Source organism: Pelophylax lessonae, assembly GCF_965119305.1.
Source record: "Pelophylax lessonae genome assembly, chromosome: 9".
In the NCBI taxonomy this organism is placed as follows: domain Eukaryota; kingdom Metazoa; phylum Chordata; class Amphibia; order Anura; family Ranidae; genus Pelophylax; species Pelophylax lessonae.
In genome coordinates this window covers 85,764,293-85,789,486 of record NC_138776.1, presented here as the reverse complement: position 1 = coordinate 85,789,486, position 25,194 = coordinate 85,764,293, and the positions used below count along the sequence as shown (strand labels likewise).

General features: G+C 40.5%; 1 protein-coding gene across 4 annotated transcripts in view; it reads right to left on the bottom strand.

Moving 5' to 3' along the window:
• Nucleotides 1–25,194, bottom strand: part of CPEB3 (cytoplasmic polyadenylation element binding protein 3) — a 269,676-nt gene that overhangs the window by 164,274 nt on the left and 80,208 nt on the right. For all 4 annotated transcript variants that reach the window (XM_082267592.1, XM_082267595.1, XM_082267594.1 and 1 more), the window contains exon 3: nucleotides 1,633–1,723. In XM_082267592.1, coding sequence (XP_082123718.1) covers nucleotides 1,633–1,723 — 91 coding nt within the window. The remainder of the gene's footprint in view (nucleotides 1–1,632; nucleotides 1,724–25,194) is intronic.

Genomic DNA, 25,194 nt, shown 5'->3' with positions numbered 1-25,194 from the left:
GGCATGTAGAGTCCATCCGTTCACCTTTTCTGCGTCGCACAAAGACACTGTGGTTGGAACCAAAGATCTCAAATTTGAACTCATCAGACCAAAGCACAGATTTCCACTGGTCTAATGTCCATTCCTTGTGTTCTTTAGCCCAAACAAGTCTCTTCTGCTTGTTGCCTTTCTTTAGCAGTGGTTTCCTAGCAGATATTCTACCATGAAGGCCTGATTCACACAGTCTCCTCTTAACAGTTCTAGAGATGTGTCTGCTGCTAGAACTCCGTGTGCCATTGACCTGGTCTCCAATCTGAGCTGCTGTTAACCTGCGATTTCTGAGGCTGGTGACTCGGATGAACTTATCCTCCGCAGCAGAGTTGACTCTTGGTCTTCCTTTCCTGGGGGGGTCCACATGGGAGCCAGTTTCTTTGTAGCGCTTGATGGTTTTTGTGACTGCACTTTGGGACACTTTCAAAGTTTTCCCAATCTTTAGGACTGACTGACCTTCATTTCTTAAAGTAATGATGGCCACTCATTTTCCTGTACTTAGCTGCTTTTTTCTTGCCATAATACAAGTTCTAACAGTCTATTCGGTAGGACAATCAGCTGTGTATCCACCTGACTTCTGCACAACACAACTGATGGTCCCAACCCCATTTATAAGGCAAGAAATCACACTTATTAAACCTGACAGGGCACATCTGTGAAGTGAAAACCATTTCAGGTGACTACCTCTTGAAGTATGACTCTACAATTTTCATAGTCATGAAAATAAAGAAAAAACTTTGAATGAGAAGGTGTGTCCAAACTTTTGGTCTGTACTTTATATCTATCTATACACACATACACAGTGGGTTCAAGAACTTTCATCAGTTGTGGAAGTCTCAGATAGGGATTTAAATTAGGTACATCTGTGGTCTATTGTTTCTGGAAGCTTTGGAGCCCTCATTGTGGGTTGACTGTAAGCCCACATTCACACTGGGCCTATTTAACATGTAAAATCAGAGCCTATAGCCGGGAAAGGCACCTGCTTTGCGGCGCTGCACCAATTCCCAAAAGTAGATTCTGCACTACTTTTGGTGACTTGGGGGGGGGGGGGGCGGCGATTTCAATAGACATCTGTGCAGAAACCCTCACAGATGACTTTTAAATAGCCCCCGAAGTCAGACTGAAAATGCCAGTTTGAAACTGTGTGCGCTCAGCTAAACTTGCACGATTTAAAACCTGCCCTCAGTGTGAACCTGCACTTAATCCTTTTCCACTGCATAAAATATGTAGACATTAGCTGGTGAGTCTGAAAACATGGCAGATTCTGTACAAGATTTAATTCTAAACAGAGGTAACCTACAAAGCTAAAGACGACATGAGTTATCTAATCACACCACTAGGGTAGAGAAAACTATCCCACAATCATTTATAGGAAACTATGAGCATAGCTGTGCCTTGCATAACTAATGCCCTTATAGTCTTATTCCTGAAAACCGCATTGGAAGGGTTACAGGCATCCCATTTTGTTATTCTTCACTTCCAGAGCAGGAATCAACTGCATGGGTCAAAAAAAGGAATTTTAGCTGTTTTAGTGCTGTCATTACCATCCATCCTGAAGTCTACCATGACAAAGGCCACTGTAGGTACCCAAGGTATATTTACCTTTCAGAGGTTCATGATCAGTCCTTATCATATCCATTAATGAATTCTCCAAAGAGTGCAGGTTAAAGGAGTCATATGGCCTATTTCGGTCCTGGAAGATAATAAAAAATAAAAAAAACGTTATGAAACTTTTCTCAAAAAGAAACACAAAAATATATTATTAATAAAGAAGTATTTTCCTAACTTGTGATTCTAAAAGTGTGTGTGTGTGTGTGTGTGTGCGCGCGCGTGTGTGTGTGTGGGGGGGGGGGGGGGGGGGAGCGAGCGCGAGAGAAAGAAAAAGCGAGCGGAAAAAAAAAGGAGAAAGTGAGCGAAAAAAAAAGAAGGAGAAAGCGAGCGAAAAAAAAAAAAAAGAAGGAGAAAGCGAGAGAAAAAAAAAAAGGAGAAAGCGAGAGAAAAAAAATAAGAAGGCGAAAGCGAGAGAAAAAAAAAAAGAAGAAGGAGAAAGCGAGAGAAAAATGGAGAAAGCGAGAGAAAAATGGAGAAAGCGAGAGAAAAATGGAGAAAGCGAGAGAAAAATGGAGAAAGCGAGAGAAAGAAAATTTTAGGTCGCTGTGACTTTAGGTAGCACATTGAAAAACATTGGGTAAATTGGGTGAAAACAAAGTGTGAATGGAGCATCAACAAACTTGCAATCTGTCGCGAATTTAGAGTCATACAAGTGTGAATAGCGAGCCTACAAAAGGATTCAACCCACTGCAATACTATACAGTCTTGTTGTGCTTCTTTGTGTGCAACATTTACCACAAATTTGTTTTGAAACAAATTCATAATACAGATCAAGGACGTATAAATCATTTTTACAAAGCTTTAGAAAGCAGCCTAGCGTGTCCCAAAACCAGATTTTTTTTTTTTTTTTGCAATACTGCCTTTTAGCATCATAAATATTTTAAAAACCACACAAAGAGCAAAATCTAAATCTAATCTAAGTTTAATCGCTGTCCGTGGTGCTGGAATTATAGAAGACAGTACTTGCTTGCTCTATTCGTTCATTTTTATCAGACTGCAAAGGATGTGGAAGCTACTTGAAGAACATCATGTCATGAACATCATGTCAAACTCTAAAAATACACAGGGCAATCCGAGGCAAGAATTCACGGCAACCAATCACAGAATATTACTGGAGATAAGAGAACTTCTGTTAACAAAACAATACGGATAAATGCAATACAGCACTTTGTATTAAAAAAAATATATATATATATTATATAAACAAAGAAAAACCTTTATATTATATATATATATATATATATATATATATATATATATATATATATATATATATATATATATATATATATATATATATATATTTTTTTTTTTTTTTTTTTAAATAGCAAAAGGAAGAGTTCTTTCTAATGCAGTCTGTCTCTATTAAAATGATATTTTTTCTTTTCTGTCCTGGTTACAAAAGGGAAAGATGCTAAAGTAACGTTCATCCAATAGAAACAAATGCAGTAACAAAAAAACAAAAAAAACAAAACAAGAACATTTTGACTCATCTTAATTATTTTTGAGTGTAGTACAGGGCACTTTATAGTACATGATATTAAATTGTCCACACACCCCTGGTAATGTCAGGTTTCTATGATGTAAAATAAAAGAGACAAAGATAAATAATTTCAGAACTTTTTCCACCTTTAATGTGACCTATAAACTGTACAACTCAAACAACAAACTGAAATCTTTTGGGTGGAGTGAAGAAAAAAAAAAAAAAAAAAACGTAAAAAATATATATACAAGTGTGAACATCCATAAACTAATACTTTGTTGAAGCACCTTTTGTTTTTTTTTCAGCACTCAGTCTTTTTGGGTATGTGTATCAGCACGGCACATCCTGACTTGGCAATAGTTGCCCACTCTTCTTTGCAAAAACACTCAAAAATTGGTTAGATTGCGAGGTCATCTCCTGTTCACAGCCCTCTATAGATCATCCCGCAGATTTTCAATTGGATTCAGGTCTGGGCTCCGGCTGGGCCATAGCAAAACTTGAATTTCTTCTGGTTAAGCCATTCCTTTGTGGATTTGGATGTATGCTTTGGGTCTTTGTCATGCTGAAAGATGAAGTTCCTCTTCATGTCCAGCTTTCTAGCAGAAGCCTGAAGGTTTTGTTTCATTATTGACTGGTATTTGGAACTGTTCTTAATTCCCTCTACCTTGACGAAGGCCCCTATTCCAGATGAAGAACAGCCCCAAGCATGATGCTGCCACCACCATGCTTCACTGTGGGTATGGTGTTCGTTTGGGATGTGCAGTGTTTATTCACCAAACATATATCTTTTGGAATTATGGCCAAAAGTTCAACCTTGGTTTCATCAGACCAAAACATTTCCTCACATGCTTTTGGCAGACTTCAGATGTGTTTTTGCAAAATTTACACGGGCTTGGATGTTTTTCTTCATAAAAGAAGGTTTCTGTCTTGCCACTCTACTCCATAGCCCAAACATATGAAGAATACAGGAAATTGTTGTCACTTGTACCACACAGCCAGTACTTACCAGATATTCCCGCAGTTCCTTTAATGTGGCTGTGGGCCTCTTGGCTCCCTGACCAGTTTTCTTCTCGTCTTTTCATCAATTTTGGAGGGGCGTCCAGTTCTGTTGTGCCTTATTTTCTCCACTTGATGACTGTCTTCACTGTGTTTAAAGGTATATCTAATGCCTTGGAAATTCTTTTGTACCCTTCTCCTGACTGATATTCTTTTAACAATGAGATCCCTCTGATGCTTTGGAAGCTCTCTGCAGATCATGGCTTTTGCTGTAGGAGGCGACTAACAAAATGTCAGGAAAGACCTATAAGAACAGGTGAACTTTATTTGGGGTTAACCAGAGGCACTTTAAATGATGGCAGGTGTGTACTGACTCCTGTTTAACATGAGTTTAAATGTGATTGCCCAATTCTGAACACCGCTACATCTCCAGTTATAGGAGGGTGTGCACACTTATGCAAACACATTGTTTTAGTTTTAATTTTACCCCCCCCCCCCCCCCAAAAAAAAAGATTTCAGTTTGTTTTTCAATTGAGTTGTGCAGTTTATAGGTCACATTAAAAAAAAGGTGGAAAAAGTTCAGAAATTATTTAACTTTAATTTGTTTACACAGAAACCTGACATTTTAACAGGGGGTGTAGACATTTTATATCCACTGTATACACCCTTAATTATAGTCTTCTACAGGTGACTGGACACTGGCAAAGCTTTATAGAAAATACCCCCTGGGTGCCTCCCCTATAAAACTCTACCCACTCCGTGAATCCTCAGTTCTGTGGCAAGTAATGGAGAGTAAACCAAAGAATGGAGCAGGTGGTGGTCTGTGACCTGTATTGTACGCCAACAAGCAAGTCAAAATTCCTCTTATATCGTACAGAACAGAGGCAGTATATTTATACACCATGGACATCCCTAAGCAAATAATAGGAAGGGTGGGCAACCATGAGGCAAACAAAATTAAACCAACAGGCCCAACAATAAGAGTCAGAAGACCTAGCCTCAGACTGCCACTGCGAGAATCTTGCAGCCAAATATTGCATCAGCAGAAGATTGGACACCCACCTGGTAAACTTTAAAAAGTATGAATGGCCAGGTGTTGGCCTTACACACAACTGGGCTATAGGGGCTTGGTGCCAAAATGCCCATGAAACTCCTACTGATTTGGTGGAAAGGGATTTTCTCCAGCAGTCAGGTTTTTCGTATCCATCGTGCACTGGTGACATTGAAGTAGGGTGTCCTTTGTGAAAAAGCGGTAATTGTCCATTTAAGTAGTAGTAGCCTTGAGGTATGCCTCTAATGGCACTGACTACATTCAAGCAACATAGATCTATTTGCTTTCAAAGCTTAGGAGTGGGCAATGTCCGCTCCGCACCCTTAACACCCCCCCCCCCCTGCCCCCCCAGAGCTCTGCATGGCACAATGATTCCACTGCTACATTTATAAGGTAATATCTGAGTTTGCAAATCAACTTGATGTACACTAAGATGTACACTCTTTGTGGCTATTAAAGAATTTATTTAAATTTTGTGCCCTGGTTCAGCTCGAAAGGTAAACTGAGGTAACTTTATGACATTAACACAGTGACAGTATTTCATGGATACAAGCAGCTCTCCAGCCACTTTTACACTGAACAAAAATTATAAAACGCTTGTTTTTGCCCCCATTTTTGATGAGCTGAACTCAAAGATCTAAGACTTTCAAGTACACAAAAGGTCTATTTCTCTTAAATATGGTCACAAATCTGTCTATCATATATACTCAAGGATAAGCCGACCCGAATATAAGCCAAGGCACATAACTTTAACACAAAAAAAAAAATGAATTGACTAGAGTATAAGCCTAGGGTGGGAAATGCAGCAGCTACTGGACCCAAGTGGGCCAACAACAGACCCAAAACCAGGGCTGCGGGCATGGTACAGGAGTCAGCATGCCAATTGAACGATCCCTCAAAACTTGCGACATCTGTGGCATTGTGCTGTGTGATAAAGCTGCACATTTTAGAGTGGCCTTTTATTGTGGCCAGCCTAAGGCACACCTGTGCAATAATCATGCTGTCTAATCAGCTTCTTTATATGCCACACCTGTGAGGTAGATGGATTATCTCAGCAAAGGAGAAGTGCTCACTAACACAGATTTAGACAGATTTGTGAATAATATTTGAGAGAAATAGGCCTTTTGTGTACATAGAAAAAGTCTTAGATCTTTGAGTTCAGCTCATGAAAAATGGGGGCAAAAACAAAAGTGTTGCGTTGATAATCTGTTCAGTATTTCTAGACTGCAGAGGCAGAGTATAGTGGAGGCCATTTCCAACCTGATTCACAACATGATTTTGATGCCGTCTAAATACGTTTCATCAGCTAAAACTATTTTTTTTTTTATTTTGTCATAGAAACAGTAATCATAAATGTTTTTGACTATGTGCCTGTAATTATGTACAAAGTGAACTTCGAGCCCTTACTTAACAATAACCGACTTTGAACATATCTGCATATAATCCTGTAATAACCTCTCTGAATTTGCCTTCAGGTGACTGACCTTAATTCAAACAATAAAGACTTTTCAGATATTCCTGTAAGAAAATCTGACTGCCTTTCACTACTCCATGCTGCAGCACACAGGACACACAAATGAAGCGTCCAATCACATATCAGCATCTCTGCACACTTCCCCTACAGCTTTTGTAGAGCCAACCTTTTCAGTTTAAATAAAATTCTCCTCAATATAGCAACAGTTTGTGTATGACTTGGTTTGCATTTGTAACCTAAAAAAGTATGAACCGCTGCTATGCATGACTGTAATAAATATGGCAAACTTGATATTTGTCTTAAGACCCCTTTTGGGCGCCAGAGATTCTTTTCCAGCCCTTTCCTACTCTACAATATCAAACAATGCTTGAAGCGAAAAAAAAAAAAAAGAATCCCTAGCCATAATTTGGTTTTTAAAAAATGGTATAGGAGGTTACCACAGTGGAAAAGTCTAGGACATAAATCTGATTTTGGAGCACAAGTAGTGTGTAATTGAGGTAGAACACTACTACTGTGCAAACAAGAGGCAGCTACATTGATAGTCTTTTAGGAAAATTGTCTCTACAATTGATACTAAAATCAGTGGTGTCGACTTGAGGTGGGGGGAAGGTGGCTTGTAGGGTAACAAATCTAGTGACTTGTCCTTGCTCTGGTCGTATCAAAAAAGTTGAACTACAGTATGAACACACTTGATTCTATGAAACAATTTTGCGGTAACCATTGAATGCACACACAACCTCTGAAACCCAACGGACCAGGGGCCAAGGTGTAACTTATTTGATGAGAGCAGGCACTATGCTCAGGAGAGCCCAAAACATTTTTACATCTAATCACATTTTTACAGACATCTAAAAACACTAACAAAAGCCATTTCTTGGAGTTCCCTGGGGGACATAGAAATTCAGCGACTGTCAGGTTATTGGGAACCATGTCCCTCAATGAACTCCAAGAAATAGATTTTACAGTATGTACTATTTTCTTCCTTCCTCACTGAGGGACACCTGAATTCAAAGATTGTTGGGACAAAGCATTCCAATGGAGGAGTGGGCAACAACAGTAATACTAACAGGACCACAAAACAAAACTGGGAAATGCCTACATAAAAAGAGCCACCTGAAAGTAAAGGTGGCACCCAATACTTAACATAAGCCTGGATGATGGTTTCTTGGAGCCACTGAGAAATGGAGTGAGAAGCAGTTTCCCCTTTATGGTAGGCTATAAATACAGCTGATCTGGGAGAGGCCACAGAGCATCTGCCTGAAGTCTGATCATGTTGGAGTACAACATCCATCTGAGCCACTCAGGATAAGCATAAGACTCTCCATCTCAATCCTGTAAAGCAGATTAGGGAGTTTTGGTGAAGGAAAAGCATAGATCAGGATGTACTGTTCGAATGGAGCCACCACAGCATTTACTGCTTCTGCTAGAAGACCCATTTACTTGGGGACAAACCGGTCTAATTTTGTTGCTGCACCTGGAAGCCAGGTGCAACAATCCGGTGTCCTCCACCTGTCACACAGGTACTGCAACACCTTTAAATGTAGGGAGCACTCCACCATTCCCAGGCTTTGACAGCTGAAGTCTTCTAATCAATTGTAAATGTCAAACAAGTCTGAAATGTTAAGTTCTGGTCAGGACAGGATCTGCTATACCTCCCTGATGGTTTATGAATCCCACAGTTGCAGCTTGGTCCAACTGAACCTGGATCAGATTACCCTCCTCCAGTCAGTAGGTCCATTTTTGCAGGGCCTGCCAAATAAAGAGAAATCCCAGAATGTTGATCAAGATTCCTCCAAAATTGCAGGTTATCTGTAGTCTTCCAGAGGACTGGAAAAGACTCAAATCCAGAGTATTCCTAAGCCACCAGAACCTGGTCTTTGGTGCCAGACTAGCTAAGACTGCCTCGAACAATGCGTGCCAGGACTCTCATGCTGAATGAAGCAAAGAGTCGGCTGACTCAAGGACAGAAGATTCTGAGCTTGGAAGATAAGTTTTAAAGCTTCTCCTGAAGAGAAAAAAAAAAAAAAGAAGAAGGTCTGGCTTGAGTAGCAGAAAACAAAAACACCTACAGTAGATTTTCCAAGCAGGGAGTGTGGACTTTTGAAGGTTAGGGACCTAGCCAAACCTCTGCAAAGTCTTAACGGTTGTGGCTTGTCACCCAAAGTAAAGAAATTGCGATTGGAAAGAGGTGTAAACATTAGGCTACAAAGTTAGCGAGGTTGAAAAGAGACACCAGTCCATCCAGTTTAACCTATGAGTGTGTGTGCTGTTAACAGTACATTGTATACCCCTGTATGTTGTGATCTTAAGGTGCCCATCTAATAGTTTTTTGAAACTATCAATGCTCCCTGCTGATGCCACTGCTTGTGGAGAACTCCACATCCTTACCGCTCTACAGTAAAAAACCCTTTACTCAGTTTAAGATTAAACAGCTTCTCTTCTAATCCAATAAATAACCTTTTGCTGAAATGTTTGTTCCCTATGCTAGGGTCACCAGTACGGTATTTGTACATTGAGATATATCCCCTCTCAAGCGTCTCTACTCCAGAGAGAATAAGTTCAATGCTTGTAGTCTTTTCTTATAGCTGATGTCCTCCATTCTCCTAATTATCTTTGTTGCCCTTCTCTTGACTCTCTACAGTTCCAGCACATCCTTCCTGAGGACTGTTGCCCAGAACTGGATGGCATACTCGAGATGTGGCCTGGCCACAGTCTTCAAGTGTGGGAGAATTATTTTGCCTCTGGAGTGAATCCCCTTTTTTTTAATACATGCCAGTATTCTATTGGCTTTGCTTGCAGCAGCTTGGCATTGCATGCCATTGCCAAGCTTGTTGTCTACTAGGACCCCCATCATAGATTCACCCTAGCGAGTAACTTGCGTTCATATTTCTTTTCAATTCTTTTGTGATGACTGAAGAATTTAGCACCTTTGCCTTCTCTCTGTCCTTTGTAGCCAGATTCCCTTAGTCGTCCTTTATGGGGCCAATGTGTTCTGGTCTCGCTTTCTTACTATTTATATACTTAAAGAATTTCTTGGGCTTTTTTTTTTTACTCTATTCTGCTATGTGCCTTTCTTGTTATATTAGCCGCCTTGATTGAGCGCTTACATTTCTTATTGCATTCTTTGTAATGTTGGAATGCCCCCTCAGCCTTGTATTTTTTTAAAGCCTTTTCTTTAGTTTTAATATGCATTTTTAAAGTTAGAGTTTAGCCACCCAGAGTTTATTTTAGCTCTTTTAAACTTATTCCCCTTTGGAATGCACTGGTCAATCCTTTTTATTTAGTATGTTCTTAAAGCACTCCCATTTTTTTCTCCGTGCTCTTTGTTCATAGGATTCTATCCCATTTTATAAGAGCGAAGTTTAGGGAAGTTAGCTCTTTTGAAATTCAGTGTCCTTGTATTACCCTTGTTTCCTATTTTTAGGATTTATACTGAAACTAATTGACCTGTAGTCACTGTTTCCTAAGTTACCCTGCATTTCTTTATTCGTGATCAGGTCTGTATGGTTAGTAATCAGTAGGTCTAGTAACACATTGTTTGTCGCTGCATTTACCATTTGACCCATGAAACTGTCCAGCAAAACATTTCGCAAATGACGAGCCTTCGATGAAAGCGTGGTTCCTTCTGCCCAGTCTATATCTGGATAAATACAATCCCTCATTATAATGGCATTTCCCATCCTTGCTGACATTCCAAGCTATGATAGGAGGTCCACCTCCCTCTCCTTCTGGTTGGGGGGCCTATAGCATACACCCAATATTACTTTCACCATAGTACCTTCCCTTTGAATCTCTACCCATAGGGATTCTACCTCCTCCCTAGCTCTATTCGCGATATCGTCCCTCATATTCATTGCACCTTGTTCTTGATATACAGCCATATCCCTCCACCTTTTTTACCCTCTCTATCTCTGCGATAAAGGGAATACCCCTTAATGGTTGCCAGCTAATCAGGAGAGCTGTCAAACCAAGTCTCCAAAATTCCCACAAAATCAAAATCCTGCTCATACATTAGCAGCTCCAGTCTTCCCATCTTGTTAGCCCGACTTCTAGAATTGGCATTCAATCCTTGTAAATTTTGTCCAGTTGCATACTATATCCTTGATAGATGTTATGAGGGTAGGTCTCCTTAATTTTTATAGAGGTTAGAAAATCTTCATGATGAAGGCAGACTACAACAGATCTGAGGAATTCCATATGGAAATTCTAAGCCTGAATATATACATTTGGTGCCTTGGAATTCAAGTAACTGTGAAACGTTTGAAGTAAAACCTCTAGAACTCTTTACCACAGGAATGACATGATACCCTTCACCAGTAGACCCATCTGTATTAAGATCTACTAATCTTTATGGTGATGCAGATAGAATGAAAGCCATGAACTGGTGAGGGGGATTGGAATGACAAATCTGAATGAAAAGCTTGTAGCCTCTGGAAACTAACTCCCATCCCAAGCATCTGATATTCAGGATGTCCAAGTGTCCACAAATGGTACCAGGCCCCTCCCTCACTTTGGAGTGGGGATGTCTCACAAAGTGCCAGTGCTGAAGAGGGCAAGGAGTACTTGGAAGTCCAGGGTTTGCAGGTAGCCTGAAGGGAAAAAAATAAATAAATAAAAAACTTTTCTTGGCCTCCCATCAGTGATAGATTCTTCCTAGATGAAGCCCTAGGTTTCTTCTGCTGGGGAAGATAAAGAAACACGTTCAAGTAGAGTTCCCCTCCCGCAGGGTAAGATCTTTGATGAGTGTCCAGGGTAGTTCCGCAGAAAAATGATTGTCAAAAGGGCATGCAGAATGGTAGAGTTATAATAATAGGTGCTTGGGAGAGACAAAAAGCTTGTCAAAAGTTCTTCCACTCTCCCTAAAGGAAGGTTGAGAAGAGTGAATGCACTGGAAGTTCTTGGAGGACTTGGGAGTCATATAGAAGCCTTGACTGGAGATAGAAAGAGACTCCCCTTGTGTAGGTTTATCTATTAAGGAATTCAGGGACTCTGTATCAAGAGCCCCAAAATCTGATGGCTCAGAGACCCCTTAAGCCTAGTATACACGATCAGAAAAATCGGTTGAAAAATACAGCTTTAAAAGCGATCGTACAAGAATCTGATCCTTAGTACACAGTTTCAAGAGCTGATCATGACAGTTCATCTATCCGAAATTATCCAAAAAAAGGGACAAAAACACGAAAATTCTCACAAAAAAACAGATTGTACGATTTTCATTCAATCGGTACAGTTTTCATCCGAAAACACAATACATCCATTTCCGAAGTAACCTCATTTTCGATCAGGAGACTAGCATGAAAAGAAAAAAAAAAAAAAAAAAACGACCATTCGTTAAATATTCTCATAGTTTGTACAGAGGCAGCTTAAGGACATGAGCAGATGAGCTAGGGATTACGCAAGCTATGAAGCATGCTTGTGGCCTCTGTGTTCAGTTAGGATTTAAATTTGCAATGTGGCCCAAACAATTATACATGACAGCTGTAAAATACTCCCAGGATAGGACAGAGGTGGAAGCCACACCCAGCTGAGCCAAGACTCCAAACGATGGCAGAGATTTAGGCAGGGAACAAAAAATTTCCAAACCTCACTGTCTGGTACCTCAGAAAACATTGGAGTCTACATTACCAGGCAGAGCAGGGAAAAGGCCTCCCTGTGTCTAGGATCAAACATGTTGCACAGCAGGGAGGAAGGCAACATAGCTCATGAGGCTAAGCGTCAAATGCTCATTAACTCATCTACTGGGTAATCAGAGTAGTAGCAGCTCTCTGAAGCAGCTACAGAAAGGTACTCTTAGTGCTCTAGAGCAGAAAACAGCATTACTTCATCCAGGGGATGAGGTCATCCTTTCAGTAATAACCCCCTTTGTTGGTAAACCGATAGAAAGCAGGTAGTGTAATTAGTGCCCAACAGGTCTAGTAATGAGTTAGCTACTGGTGCTCAGTCTACTCGCAGAGCGAGTCTAAAGAGACAAGGTCACTCCTGGGACTGTGCCAATGGTTTTGGACATAGAGAGCACTCTGTGGCTAACCCAGTGCATGCTGGTGAAAAAAAAAAAAAAAAGCACCACAATGCAGGATCCAGCACCTAAAAGGTCACGTTCCACGTTAGCCTTATATGCCCTCTGCCTAGTGGTATCTCTAAAGTCAGACTTAGGAAAGGTCAAGCTTGATTGCTACATAAAGAGCTCAGCAGTAATATAGCAAGAAACCAGATAAGAAAAAAATAGTACAAAACAAGCTAGGAAGCAGAGAAGACATCCATTCCCCTAGGACTCTAGCAAAGGGGTTATACTTCGATGGCCACATTTTTTTCTTTGCCAGTGTTTAATTCTCAAATGGTAGTAAAACAGTCTCTGAACTCCTGTGTTCCTTAATGAATAGTAAAATTATTTTCTTTATCGTACATCACGGGACACAGAGCAGCTATAATAATTAGTATGCGGGTTATGTGCTACCTATAGGTGAATGGACACTGGCAGATATATATAAAAAAAAAAAAAAAAAAAACAGGAAGTCCTTTATACAACCCCTCCAACACAGGAAGTACCTCAGTTTTGTTGCCAGTGTCTGTAAGGTGGTGGTCACTGAATGGGATACATGTGCATACTTCGAGGACTGGACGGTTCTTTATCAGGGACTTCAATCGGATCCATTCAAAAAAGCGGTCAGCCAAAATGGATGGTACCCGAGCCTCATTGGATAGAAGTGAAGCTTTCTCGAGGTTTGACTGTAAATGCAGGCTTATGGCGCTGAACCATGTGTAAGGAACCCTGTGCAGTGTTTGTTCTGACCAAGGTGTTTTCCTGCAGAGTGCTATACAGGTCCAGGGGAGTGCAGTATAAACGTCTCAGTGTTCATGGATAGAGAACAGAGGAGCGTTGAGTGGCTGCTGAAAAAAAACGCCCAACTGCTCCTAAACGTCGGTTTATCAGCAGCAGAGTACATGAGGCCTAAACAGTTCAGTAACGTATTACAAACCATGACATGCATGTCAACCTTTTCACTAAACAAATAAACACTTCTTAGCAAGAAGCTGCACAACCATGTGAAAAAGCAGAGCGTAGAATTTTATGATTTTAATAACGGATTAAAGCAAATGCAAGCAACAAAAGTCAGTCATTCAGGAGTTGTTAATGGCAACCAAGAAACCAATCACCTGCAAGTTAAAAAGGAGGAAATCAATCTACTTATACCCATTTAGGAGATATTTTTATGGTAAAATCCAGGTTTAGCATTCTTTATTTAGGATGGCTGGTTGGGACTTTAGCCTCCTTTCACAACAGATTATGGTTCTGTGCTGCATATGTTCCCTCTCTACGAATTGTCCCCCCCCCCCAAAATACAGAGGTTTGACTTCAGAAATGAGGCCCTAGTCATACCATGGCAAGAAGATATAACAAACAAGTGCTCACTCCAACTCTGTTCAAGTCCATAAAAAAGCAAATTCTAAGAGATCCATATAGAAAAAGGATTAGATCTGTAAAGGAGGGTCCATAAGCAATCAAATGGTTAGTAGAAAAATATCCAATGCTGATATACTTTAGGGAAAGGCTCTTATCAGAGAAAAGTTAACACTGTGGCTATGAAAAAAAACAGAAAAGCGCCTCCAAGTGAAGAATTTTGATTAAAAGTAGCAAGGGTAACAAAACTCACTAGACAGATAATAGTGAAGGCTTGTCTGTGAGGAGTGAACATCCCGCTGGGGGAAGATGGATTACATGCCAATCCAGATCACACAATGCCACGGTTTGACAGGAAGAGAAGCTGGCAGGATCGGTGTTGTTTTTCCGGGTGGATAGCAGTGAGAGATGCAGCACTGTCAGTGGCATGCGATGTCAGCGGGAACATGTGCACTCTATCAGGTGTAGCGGAGGTAGGGGGGAGCCAGATTAACAACTTCCGGTCTAACCGCCATAGATTTACTGCGGCAGGGTGGCTCTCCTGCGCAAACCGACATAGACCTACGTTGGTCACGCATGGTAAGCTAGGGGGCGAACAGCAGCGGGGAAGCTGATGCATGGGTCAGGCGGCTCCGATTGCCGCCTGACACCCGCGATCGCTCCCCGCTGAGAGAGAAGGACGGTCGGCCGTTGTAAACACAGCCAACCGCTCTTCTCCCTGAAATGATCACAGAGCTCATGCGATCCTTCTATATAGGATCACATGTCTCTATGGTCATTTCACAAGCCACGTCCCCCACAGTAAGAATCACTCCCCTAGGCTCACATTTAACCCATTGATCACCCATAGGGTTAACCCCTTCCCTGCCAGTGTCATTACAGTAACCGTGCATATTTTTAGCACTGATTACTGTAGTAATGTCACTGGTACCCCCAAAAGTGTCAAAATGTCAGTTAGGGGTCCGATCCGTCCACCGCAATGTCATAGTCCTGCAAAAAAAAAAAAAATGACAAATCTTTCCCGTAGTTCGTAGACGCAATAACTTTTGCACAAAACAATCAAAATACGCTTATTGCGATTTTTTTTACAAAATATATGTAGCAGAAAACAAATTGGCCTAAAATGTTAAAAAAAGTACAATTAATTATTTATTTATTTATTTTGAGAATGTCATAGAATGTAAAAAATAGTTTTTTTCCAAAACGGTCATTCTTTGTTTTTAGCGCAAAAATAAAAAAACGCACAGGTGATCAAATACCACCAAAAGAAAGCTCTATTTGTGGGGAAAAAAAAAAAATTATTTGGGTACAGCGTCGCACAACCGTGCAATTGTCCGTTAAAGTAACGCAGTGCCGAATGGCAAAATAGGGCATGGTCATTAAGGGGGCAAATCCTTCTTAAAGTGGCTAAAAACATTAATCTGGCTCCCCCCTACCTCAGCTACACCTGATGAAGGAGCGCGTTGTGTTCTCTGAGCCTCCCGCTGACGTCACACATTGCTGACAGTGCTGCTTCTCACGCTGCTGTCCCCCCTATCCACCCAGATCCTCTTCCTGTCGGACCGCCACATTGTGTGATCTGGATTGGCGAGTTATCCTTCACAGGGACGTTCACTCCTCACAGATGAGCCTTCGCTTTTATCTGTCTAGTGAGTTTGTTACCCTTGCTACTTCTAATCGTAATTAAATGCGCTTTTCTGTTTCTTTCATTTCTTATTTATACCATGGCGCTGCAGTAACACACTTTAATGAACATTACAAGTGTGGGTGGTATTCAAAAGGAATGCACTACTGAAGGCTATAGTATGCAGCGTTACAAAAATAAGCTTGCATCATTTTCAGTGTGTTGTAGTGCAATTTGTAGTCCACTATGAAAGTGCTGTTAATGCAACCGGTGGGTGCTAAAGCACTACAACAGTGGGAAGAACCCAGCCTAAACATTCAGATCATACACTTTTGCAAAAGTATTTTAACATGCAACATACTATTATAATAATTGCCCTATTTCCCCAAGTCGTGAAAAAGTAATAGGAGCACAGAATGAGCATCAAATCCATATTTACATGTTTGCCTTCCCTCCTTTGAGTTTTCTGGGAAACATTGTCAAATCCGCACCTTTTAGTCAAGACCCGAGTACACTTATGCATAAAAAAAGAGTTTATCATGTCAGAAAAGCATAGCGGGAAGAGAAATGTAAAACAAAAAACACAGGCTTAAGAAATCGCATTGTGTTTGGGGTCAGTGCTCCAGCTGTGCTTTTAAACACTTATAAAGCTTTTATAGAATAGGTGTTTGCTAAATGAGATTCTGCCTCCTGTGAAGAGGCTGGTGTTTGGCAGCAAACACTATCGCACAATCCATAGATGCCTAATCAAATAACACACTAAGGTCAGACAAAAGTAAGTCCTCCTTTAGAATAGCAATTAACTTCACGGAACATTTTGTCCGATCAGCTGTCTATCAGAATAGGTTAAGCACCTCCGCAGGCAGCCTTACAAGTAAATCAGCAATCCTGCATTTTAGTCACATATTCCATCTTCAACCTCTGAATTCAGCACAGATCAATAAACTATTATCTACTCATTGAATCGAAGAAAAAAAACATTTCAAAGAGCAATCCCTCGGCTTCAGAAGATAATGCTAGGATACAGCAATCAGATACTGCTAAACAAACAAAAAAATTAAGCCGAAGTAGGTTTTACTGCAAAACAGATTTTAAGCAAAAAGTGGCGACAGCTTAAATAACGTGATTGTGGCATCTTTTCATGCCCATTGCACTTTATTTTTTAAAGTTAAGAGCAAGGGGAGCATAATGCTAAAGTTTAATTTAGGTTGGGATTTGCCCTTTCTGGTTCAATTGATTGATGGTATTTATTTCTTACAGGTACTTGTATAGTGCTGTCAATTCATGCAGCGCTTCACATATACTGTATATTATTAAGCCACATCAGTCCCTGCCCTCAAGGAGCTTACAATCTAAGGTCCCTAACTCCCATTCATATATACACACATACTAGGGCAAATTGAGGCAGGAGCCAATAAACCTGAAGGCACACACACACACATACACACACACACACACACGCAAGGCTGTGGCTCGGGGTTACCACTAATGGTACTGAAATTTCACCCCGAGCCACACTCTGGAATACCGCCAGGGAGGTTAAAGCTTTATCTCATTGTGGCTCTTGCTGCAAAGCCAGGCGTTAAAATGTAATCAAAAGTGTACTTTTATGCAGTAAACCATTAAGGTACATTCAGGACTATGTGGCCCCCTGAAGGGTGTAAAGCTGGGTTCACACTGGTTCGAATTGGATACGGCTTTCCCCGCATCCAAATTTTCATGTCAGGAGACTGTGACCGACTCTCAATGAAGACAGTTCACACAGCCCTGGGATGGCTGCAGAGCGATTTCCAGAAGGGCCCTGTGCGTCTTCTAGTCTGTTTCAGGTACAAATTCAGCCAAAAAGTTGGACCGAAATTGGACCTGAAACTGTGGACGCACCAGACCCCCTGCTGCGAGCCGCTCTGTACACAGTATGAACCCAACTTAAAGCACACATTTGATTGGGCTTCCAATGTACCAAAACACACCTAGAAACTGGACCTGCACAATTTAATGGCAATACAATGCACCACAACTCACAGTAGTGCATATGTGTGCTGCAAGTCTTAAAAAAATGTATTGTCGGTGTGAAATAAATTATGTTGTGTGTGCTTAGGACAGCTGAAATGAATCACATTCCTGCAGATCACTTGACTCCCTGGGCTTGCAGCAAGTGAGTTTTAGGACACTGGACATCCTTCAAATTGGAAGAATTGTGGCCAGGACCGGGAGCACATGAAACAGTACCAAAGAGATAAGTAAAAGTAAGTAAAAGTAACACAGAAATAGTTTTTTTTTTTCTCTTTTTTTGTAACAGATAATGGGCAGTTTATTCCTAAAATGATTAAATAGTAAAGCTGGAGAGCCCTTTAAAACAGATGCAGCTATACAAAAAAAAAAAAAAAAAAAAAAACCTGGATGCACATGGTACACGTATTGAATAAAATATTGCTGGGGACTTTAATCCTTGGTAAAAGTCCACAAAAAAAACAGCATTTTAATTAGACTATTTCAGTACTGCAGTTTTAGGAACATGTTTCCCTTGTCAGAAATGTAACCACTTTTCGACCGCCAACCGACATACCTATACGTCGGTTAATGGGAGCACTCCTAGGGGCGCGCTCACGCCCCCCGATAGGCAGCGGGGAAGCCGAGCCACAGGGACGGCGGGCACGATTGCCGCTGGGCACCCACGATCGCTCCCCGTGTAGAGAGAATGACCGTCTGTTGTTGTAAACACAGCTGACCGTTTGTTCTCTCTGGAATGAACACAGCGGCTGAGATCCTCCTATTTGGGATCACAGATGAGGGTGATGGGCTTGCACAAGCCCATCTCCCTCAAAGTTAGAAAGCACCCACCTAGGCTAACACTTAACCCTTTGATCGCCCCTGGGTTAACCCCTTCCCTGCCACTGTCATTATACAGTAACAGTGCATATTTTGGCACTGATAACTGTATTAGTGTCACTGGTCCCCCAAAGTGTCAAAAATGTCAGTTAGGGGTCCGATCTGTCTGCCGCAATGTCGCAGTCCCGCTAAAAATCGCAGATCGCCACCAGTACTAGTAAAAAAATAAATATGACAAATCTTTCCCCTAGTTTCTATACACAATACCTTTTGAGCAAACCAATCAAAATACATTTATTGGGTTTTTTTTACCAAAAATTGGCCTAAATTGACGAAAAAAAAAGAGATTTCTACTTTTTTTTTTTTAAATTGGGAATGTTGTTATATAATAGCAGAACGTGGAAAATGTTATTTTTCAGAATTGTCCCCCTTTGTTTATAGCGCAAAATAAAAAAGAAAAAAAATTTTAAAAAATTTAAAAGCGCACAGGTGATCAAATACCACCAAAAGAAAGCTCTATTTGTGGGAAAAAAAAGGACATCAATTTTATTTGGCTACAGTGTCGGACTGTGCAATTGTCCTTTAAAGTAATGCAGTGCCGAATGGCAAAAAATGGCCTGGTCATTAAGGGGGTAAAACCTTCCAGTCCAGAAGTGGACAGAGAACAGAGAAAATTGCAGTATATTGCAGTAACTGGGAACACCGTTATAACAGACTATTCCTTTGTGTGGAAAACCCTTGCCAGAATTAAGGAACCCAACTCCATAGATCCACTCCCTGCTTTGTGTACATGAGCCCCAAGTACCTGAGTTTAGGGGCTTTGCTTCGTCGGCGATGGCATAATGGCAACATCTGACCTGTTTCAAGTGGGTTTTGCTTTCCCGTAGACTTGTATGGAAATGCAAACAACTCTGATACAAAAGATAGGTGGCAGTGTCCATGTTTGTATCCACACAGGTTCCTTTAAAACAGTAAGTAATTATATAGTTGAAAGCGTTCCCAAGAAGGAAGCATTGCTGTGGGTGGTGAATATAGAAAGGTAATGCAAATTTCAGATCAAGTTTCCTTTTACACGTGTCAGAGTTTATGCGTTGAAACTACAGAAGTCATAAGGATTAAAAAGATTTCTACACTGAGTTCACTGGAGCACTACATATTCAAAAACCACAACCTTATTCTATGAAAATAACACCGACATCTTAAGGTCATCAGTGCCTAGAAAAAAAACAAAAGAAGTTCATCCAGCAGACAGAAGTCTCCACAAGAGCAACCTTACCATAATAGGCCATTTAATAACCTTAGATTAGAGCAGAAAACCTTGGTTTGGAGTGAATGACACTGTTTAAACACTAAACAGATCCATGAACAAAAATGGTGTGACGACAGCTGTACATAGAAACATTAAGAAAACTGCCTGCTTATAATAGTGGTAAATAAAATATGGACCCCATTGTGCAGTAATCTTGTTTATAAACAAACACACATACATGGGGGGATAATTCCAGCATCCCACACAGTTACCCAGAAATTATTATACAAGAATACAAGCAGAGGTGCACCCAGAGGGTCCCCAATTAAGCTTGGGAGTCTTGCATGGAAAAAAAATATACTTTACATTCCTGATAGCCCAAAAAGGACATGAAGATTTACATTCATTTTAAGAATTCCAAAAAAAGGTTAGTTCCAATAAATGTTAGAATTAACTTTAACCACTTCAGCTCCAGGTTTTACGCCCTTAATGACAAGGCCATTTTTTGCGATTCGGCACTGCGTTACTTTAACAATTGCGTCTTGTGATGCTGTACCCAAATACAGGGATTTCCTCCCCCACCCCCCCTCCCCCCACAAATAGAAATCTCATTTGGTGGCATTTGATCACCACTGCGGTTTTTCGATTTTGCGCTATAAAACAAAAAAAAAAAAAAAAGAGCAACAATTTTGAAAAAAAGTAAAAAAAATTTTTTTTTTTTTTTTACTTTCTGCTATTTTAAAATCCCAATTTGAATAAAATCTAATTTTTATCAGTTTAGGTCAATTCGTATTCTGCTACATATTTTCGGTAAAAAAAAAAAAAAAAAAAAAAAAAAATCAGAAAAAGCGTATTTTATTTGGTTTGCGCAACAGTTATAGCACTTACAAACTACGGATAGATTTTTGGACTATTTTTTTTTTTTTTATTAGTAATGGCGGGGATCAGGGATTTTTAGCGGGACTGCGACATTGCCATCGACAGAAGTTTGACCAATTTAACTGTAAAAATCCTTATTTTCCAAAATTAATCCATATACAATCACCATTTCATGAACCTGTAATTTATTTTTCATGCAATTGGCTCTTACTGTGTTTGCCTGCCTCCTTGTAATGTTCTCTGTGAGCTCCAGCATCTCTTCTCCCCCCACTTCCATTTGTTTAAAACAAGCAATACAAGTTAGGTGCACACTAGAACAAAAATCAGACCCCCTAAACTAATCTATCACAGAAGCAAGCAAGATGGGGTGGCTACGCCCCTACATACCGCTGGACCACCCTCTAACAAGAAGTCAGATCACTTGAGCAAAAATATAAAAAACCTGGGAGAAAAAGTATGAACTAAACCACATCTGAGATCCACAAAATGAAAATGCAATTTACTGCATTTGTAATATGCATAGCAAACTTACCCACCATGTCTCAATTCTTTATTTTATTGAGAGATCATAAAAATAAATAAATAAATAAATAAAAATTTACTTTCTTAAATCTGCACTTAGCACATGCGCACAGGCACGAGGGAATGCTTAGCTGAGAAAGACCCTCCTACCCACATCAAGATGAAAAGAAAAAAAAAAAAAAACACCCATGAAGATACCTGAGATATTTACCAACATAATTTTGTCCAAGGCCAGAAACCAACTAAGGAAAAGTTGAAGTAAAATATAATCTACTTTCCTATCCATTTACTAAAGCTAGCAGGGTAAGGATTAAAAATAGCTAAATAAAATCTTATTGTAAAAGGGAGCCAACCATACGAGACTCTGTGCACACATGTCAGCTGCCCCTTTAAGCATGAATCCCACTCTGGTAAAATCATGAAAAGTAGTAGTAACATGTGACCATTAAAATCAATCAAAAAACTAAAAAATTAAATTTGGGTACAGAACAAAACATATAATCCTGCACTATTAAAAAGTGTAACAATGGAGATTACCCTACGACTGGAGAAATATGTGGCAACACAGGGGCTGTCCCGCCAAATTGGAGAAATGATGGCACCACTGGTTGGACACCCGGGGCTGTCTCCTACGGAACTTGTCATGGGCCATCTCATGACGACTTAGGCATCTACCTCTGCATGTACCATGGTTTTGCTGTGTTCTTTGTATATTTGCGGATTACCTTGCTGCATCATAGTACTGTGGATGTGCTACTGAGCGGAGTGGGATGTTGGTATTGTATACTGGTAGTGTTACTTGCTGTACACTGTTACATGTTTGTACTGTATACACACTTCTGAAGGGTGGTGCATGTACCCCCAGCTGCCTCTTTTCCTTGTAGTGGTTGTTAATCATAATAAACTTGATTTCTGATTTAAAAAAAAAGTGTAGCAAACGCAAACTTTTTTTTTTTTTTTTTTTGCATCACTTGTTACACTCTAATAGTGCAGTATATGATTTGTTGTGCTGTTTTCTGTACACCAATTTAATTTTTTTGATTAGAATGGTCACGTTACTACCAATACTGAGATTTTGAGCAGCCTTGAATGGAGGGAGTTCACTGTTGAGTACAAGGTACAGTTTACACAAAATTTTGCACGAGAATAGCGCCTGACTAATTATTTTTATCCACAAAAGTAATGTTGACAGTTTAGTGCTTGAACGGATTTTTATTTTATATTTTTTTTTAAACCGGGTGTTTGTCACTTTAGAATGGTTGTACAAATGTATTTCGCATGGTTCTTTACATAAAAATATAAATAATTAAAAACACCCTACAAAAAAACTTCCCAGTTTGCAGGATGGTCCCAGGTAACATTTTTCTGATGCACCTGTAAATTAATGGAGCCAATTTCGTTCATTCCATTAACCAATCCAATATTCGCTTAATACAAAGTTATTGCTCACTGCTGGGACAGGAGGGTAGGTAAAAAGGCTAGCTAATTATTTTAAACACAGGAAGTGAAAAAGCAAGCTGTTCTTCAGGGAAGATGGGTTGCTAGAAATGGAGATGTGGAGATTTCAGATTCCTTTACAATACTCTATTAGGTCAAGGCTGGCACTGCCAGTGAATAGGAAGATATCTGTGTTACCAGCATCCAGCCAAGATGTGAAATTGCTCAACATTATATTTTTAGAGGCTTTTTATTTTACATTAAATGGCCTTAGATCTCTTCTTCTTACATCACCATGACAACCAACAATGCAGTTATTCTGAGGCTTCATTCTACCTATACAAAGAAACAGTGGAGGAGTGGTCACAGTTTCATTTCAGTGCAACTGCTCATCATCCAACAGGCTTCTGGGCTTTTGGCTTGTATCTGCATTTAAAAGCAGCATTGTACACAAAAGGTATACCTAAAAACATCCATTAAAAAAAAAGTGTGCGGGTTTATTTTATTGGTAATGGGTTGTACATTCCAATTTGATATTTTTGGCACACACAAAAGTACTTGGGTTTTCCGGGCAGAGAAAATACAACGAACTTTACATTGCACAGGCTCAGATGTCCAAAGTTTACAATTTTTCGCCTAGGTCTGTTTACTATACTCATGTTAACGTGCGCACCTGTGTATACCTGAGTACAGCTGCACACAGCATTTATGCCTAAGGAAGTCTTTATGCAGTACCTCAGCTCTCCAAGCTGGGGAAATGCACTATTTAAATAGCATAGGTTCAGATGGTGATGTGCAAGAGATCTAAATTTTCGGGGGGGGGGGGGGGTGGGGGCTGAGAAAATATGGTTAAGGCACTCACTTGCCCAATTCCAACTGTGCGCCCCCCACCCAAAACACTTACCTGAGTCCTGTAATAATCCAGCGCTGTGCCCGACTGCATCTTATCTCTCCTCTATTCTCACAGGCTTTGCTGCTCTCAATTCTCACAGGCTTTGCTGCTCTCAATTCTCACAGGCTTTGCTGCTCTCAGTCAAATCTTGTGAACAGAGCAGGGGGAGGGGCCAAATCATGCTCTGTGTGTCTATGGATGCCCCCCATAACAAAAGGGGCAGACACAAAAGAGAAGGTGTGGAGAGCAATAGTGGGGGACCCCAGAAGGCAGGGAAGGGGGGCGCTCTGTGCAATACAATTACACAGAGCAAGCAAGCTATTTTAAATTTAAAAACACACACAGTTACCTTTACACCTGTTTTATAGTATTTAAAAAAAAAAAAAGTCAACACTTTGTCATTTTGGATAGAGCAGTGAGGGGTTAGTTTTTTTCTTTCATATGTGCCCCACTGGAGGCACAGTAGGTGGAGCAAAAAATCTTGGCAAAGCAAGGGAAAAAAATGGCCAGTGAGGTCCTCATTGGAACGTTTCCCTCACCCGTCAGTTCTGGTGACAACCTATTTTTTTGGGATTTTACCAAACTTTCTATCCCAGTGAACGTGAACTCAAGGGTAAATAAAATGAGTGAATCTCCCTCCAAACAGAACACAAAGGCAAAAAAAAAAAAAAAAAAAAAAACCTGTTTGGGATGGAGAAGAGAATGGTTAAATCATATTAACTTCCAGGTTGTATTTAAATCGTTTTTTTAGCTTTATTTCTAGTCTTTAAAAACTGAACGAATTTGTAAAATTTGTTTTGTGAAGATCCACACACATTTACTTCCTGGAATTCTGTGACACTTATTTACTATAACCTGCGAGCAGGCACTGCTGTGTCACGCATTTCAGAGCGTGCTTTCTGAACTACAGAGGCACCGAAAGGAGGAGTTACAGGAGGTGGAGTCAGTACAGGATTTGCCATTGGACCAGTAGTCATAGGAAAAAAAAAAAAAAAAAAACAGTAGAGAAGAGGCTGCAAATCTTGCAGGAATTTCAGAAACCCGTGAGAAGAGATGGCCAGCAGACAGTCAGAACTCAAAAACATATAGGAGATTTTTTTTAAAAAAAAAGCTTATTTTGGATTGTCAACATTGTTTGTATTGCTATAAAACATGCTAATTTTAGAAAACGAAGCACCGGCTGTGACCAAAAAAACTCCATCTCCAATCCATTTTTTTTTCTTATCAGTTTGCACCTTCTGTGACAGCGCAGAAGACGATCATCCAGGTACCCAAGTACTGCAATCCCCCGCTGACTCAAACAATGCCAGCACTAGGGCCAACACTCCTGTGAGGACCCGAGGTGCAGAGGTGAGACCAAAGATCAGCGCCACAAACTGATAATGCTCTTCCGTCCACAGCAAAATGGCGTAAGCGAACTGGAGACAAATGCAGGTTGGAAGGGGGAAAAAATTAAAAAACCTTTCCGGAGGACAGGACCAAACTTGATCTCGTAGCCTGACTGTATAGCTTCATGGACCCACTTGTCCTGTACCAGGGAGGTTCATGTATCTGGAAACCTGCGAAGACGTACCCCCACCCAGATAGGGGTGAAGGCACCCCTTCATGCAGAGGCAGCCTTGTCCACAGGTCTGGAAGAGCTCGCTCGTGGCTTGCCAGACCAGGTCCTCTTGGAACCTCCGGTGGAGGCCCTGACTCGATCCCTTGTCTTGAGATCC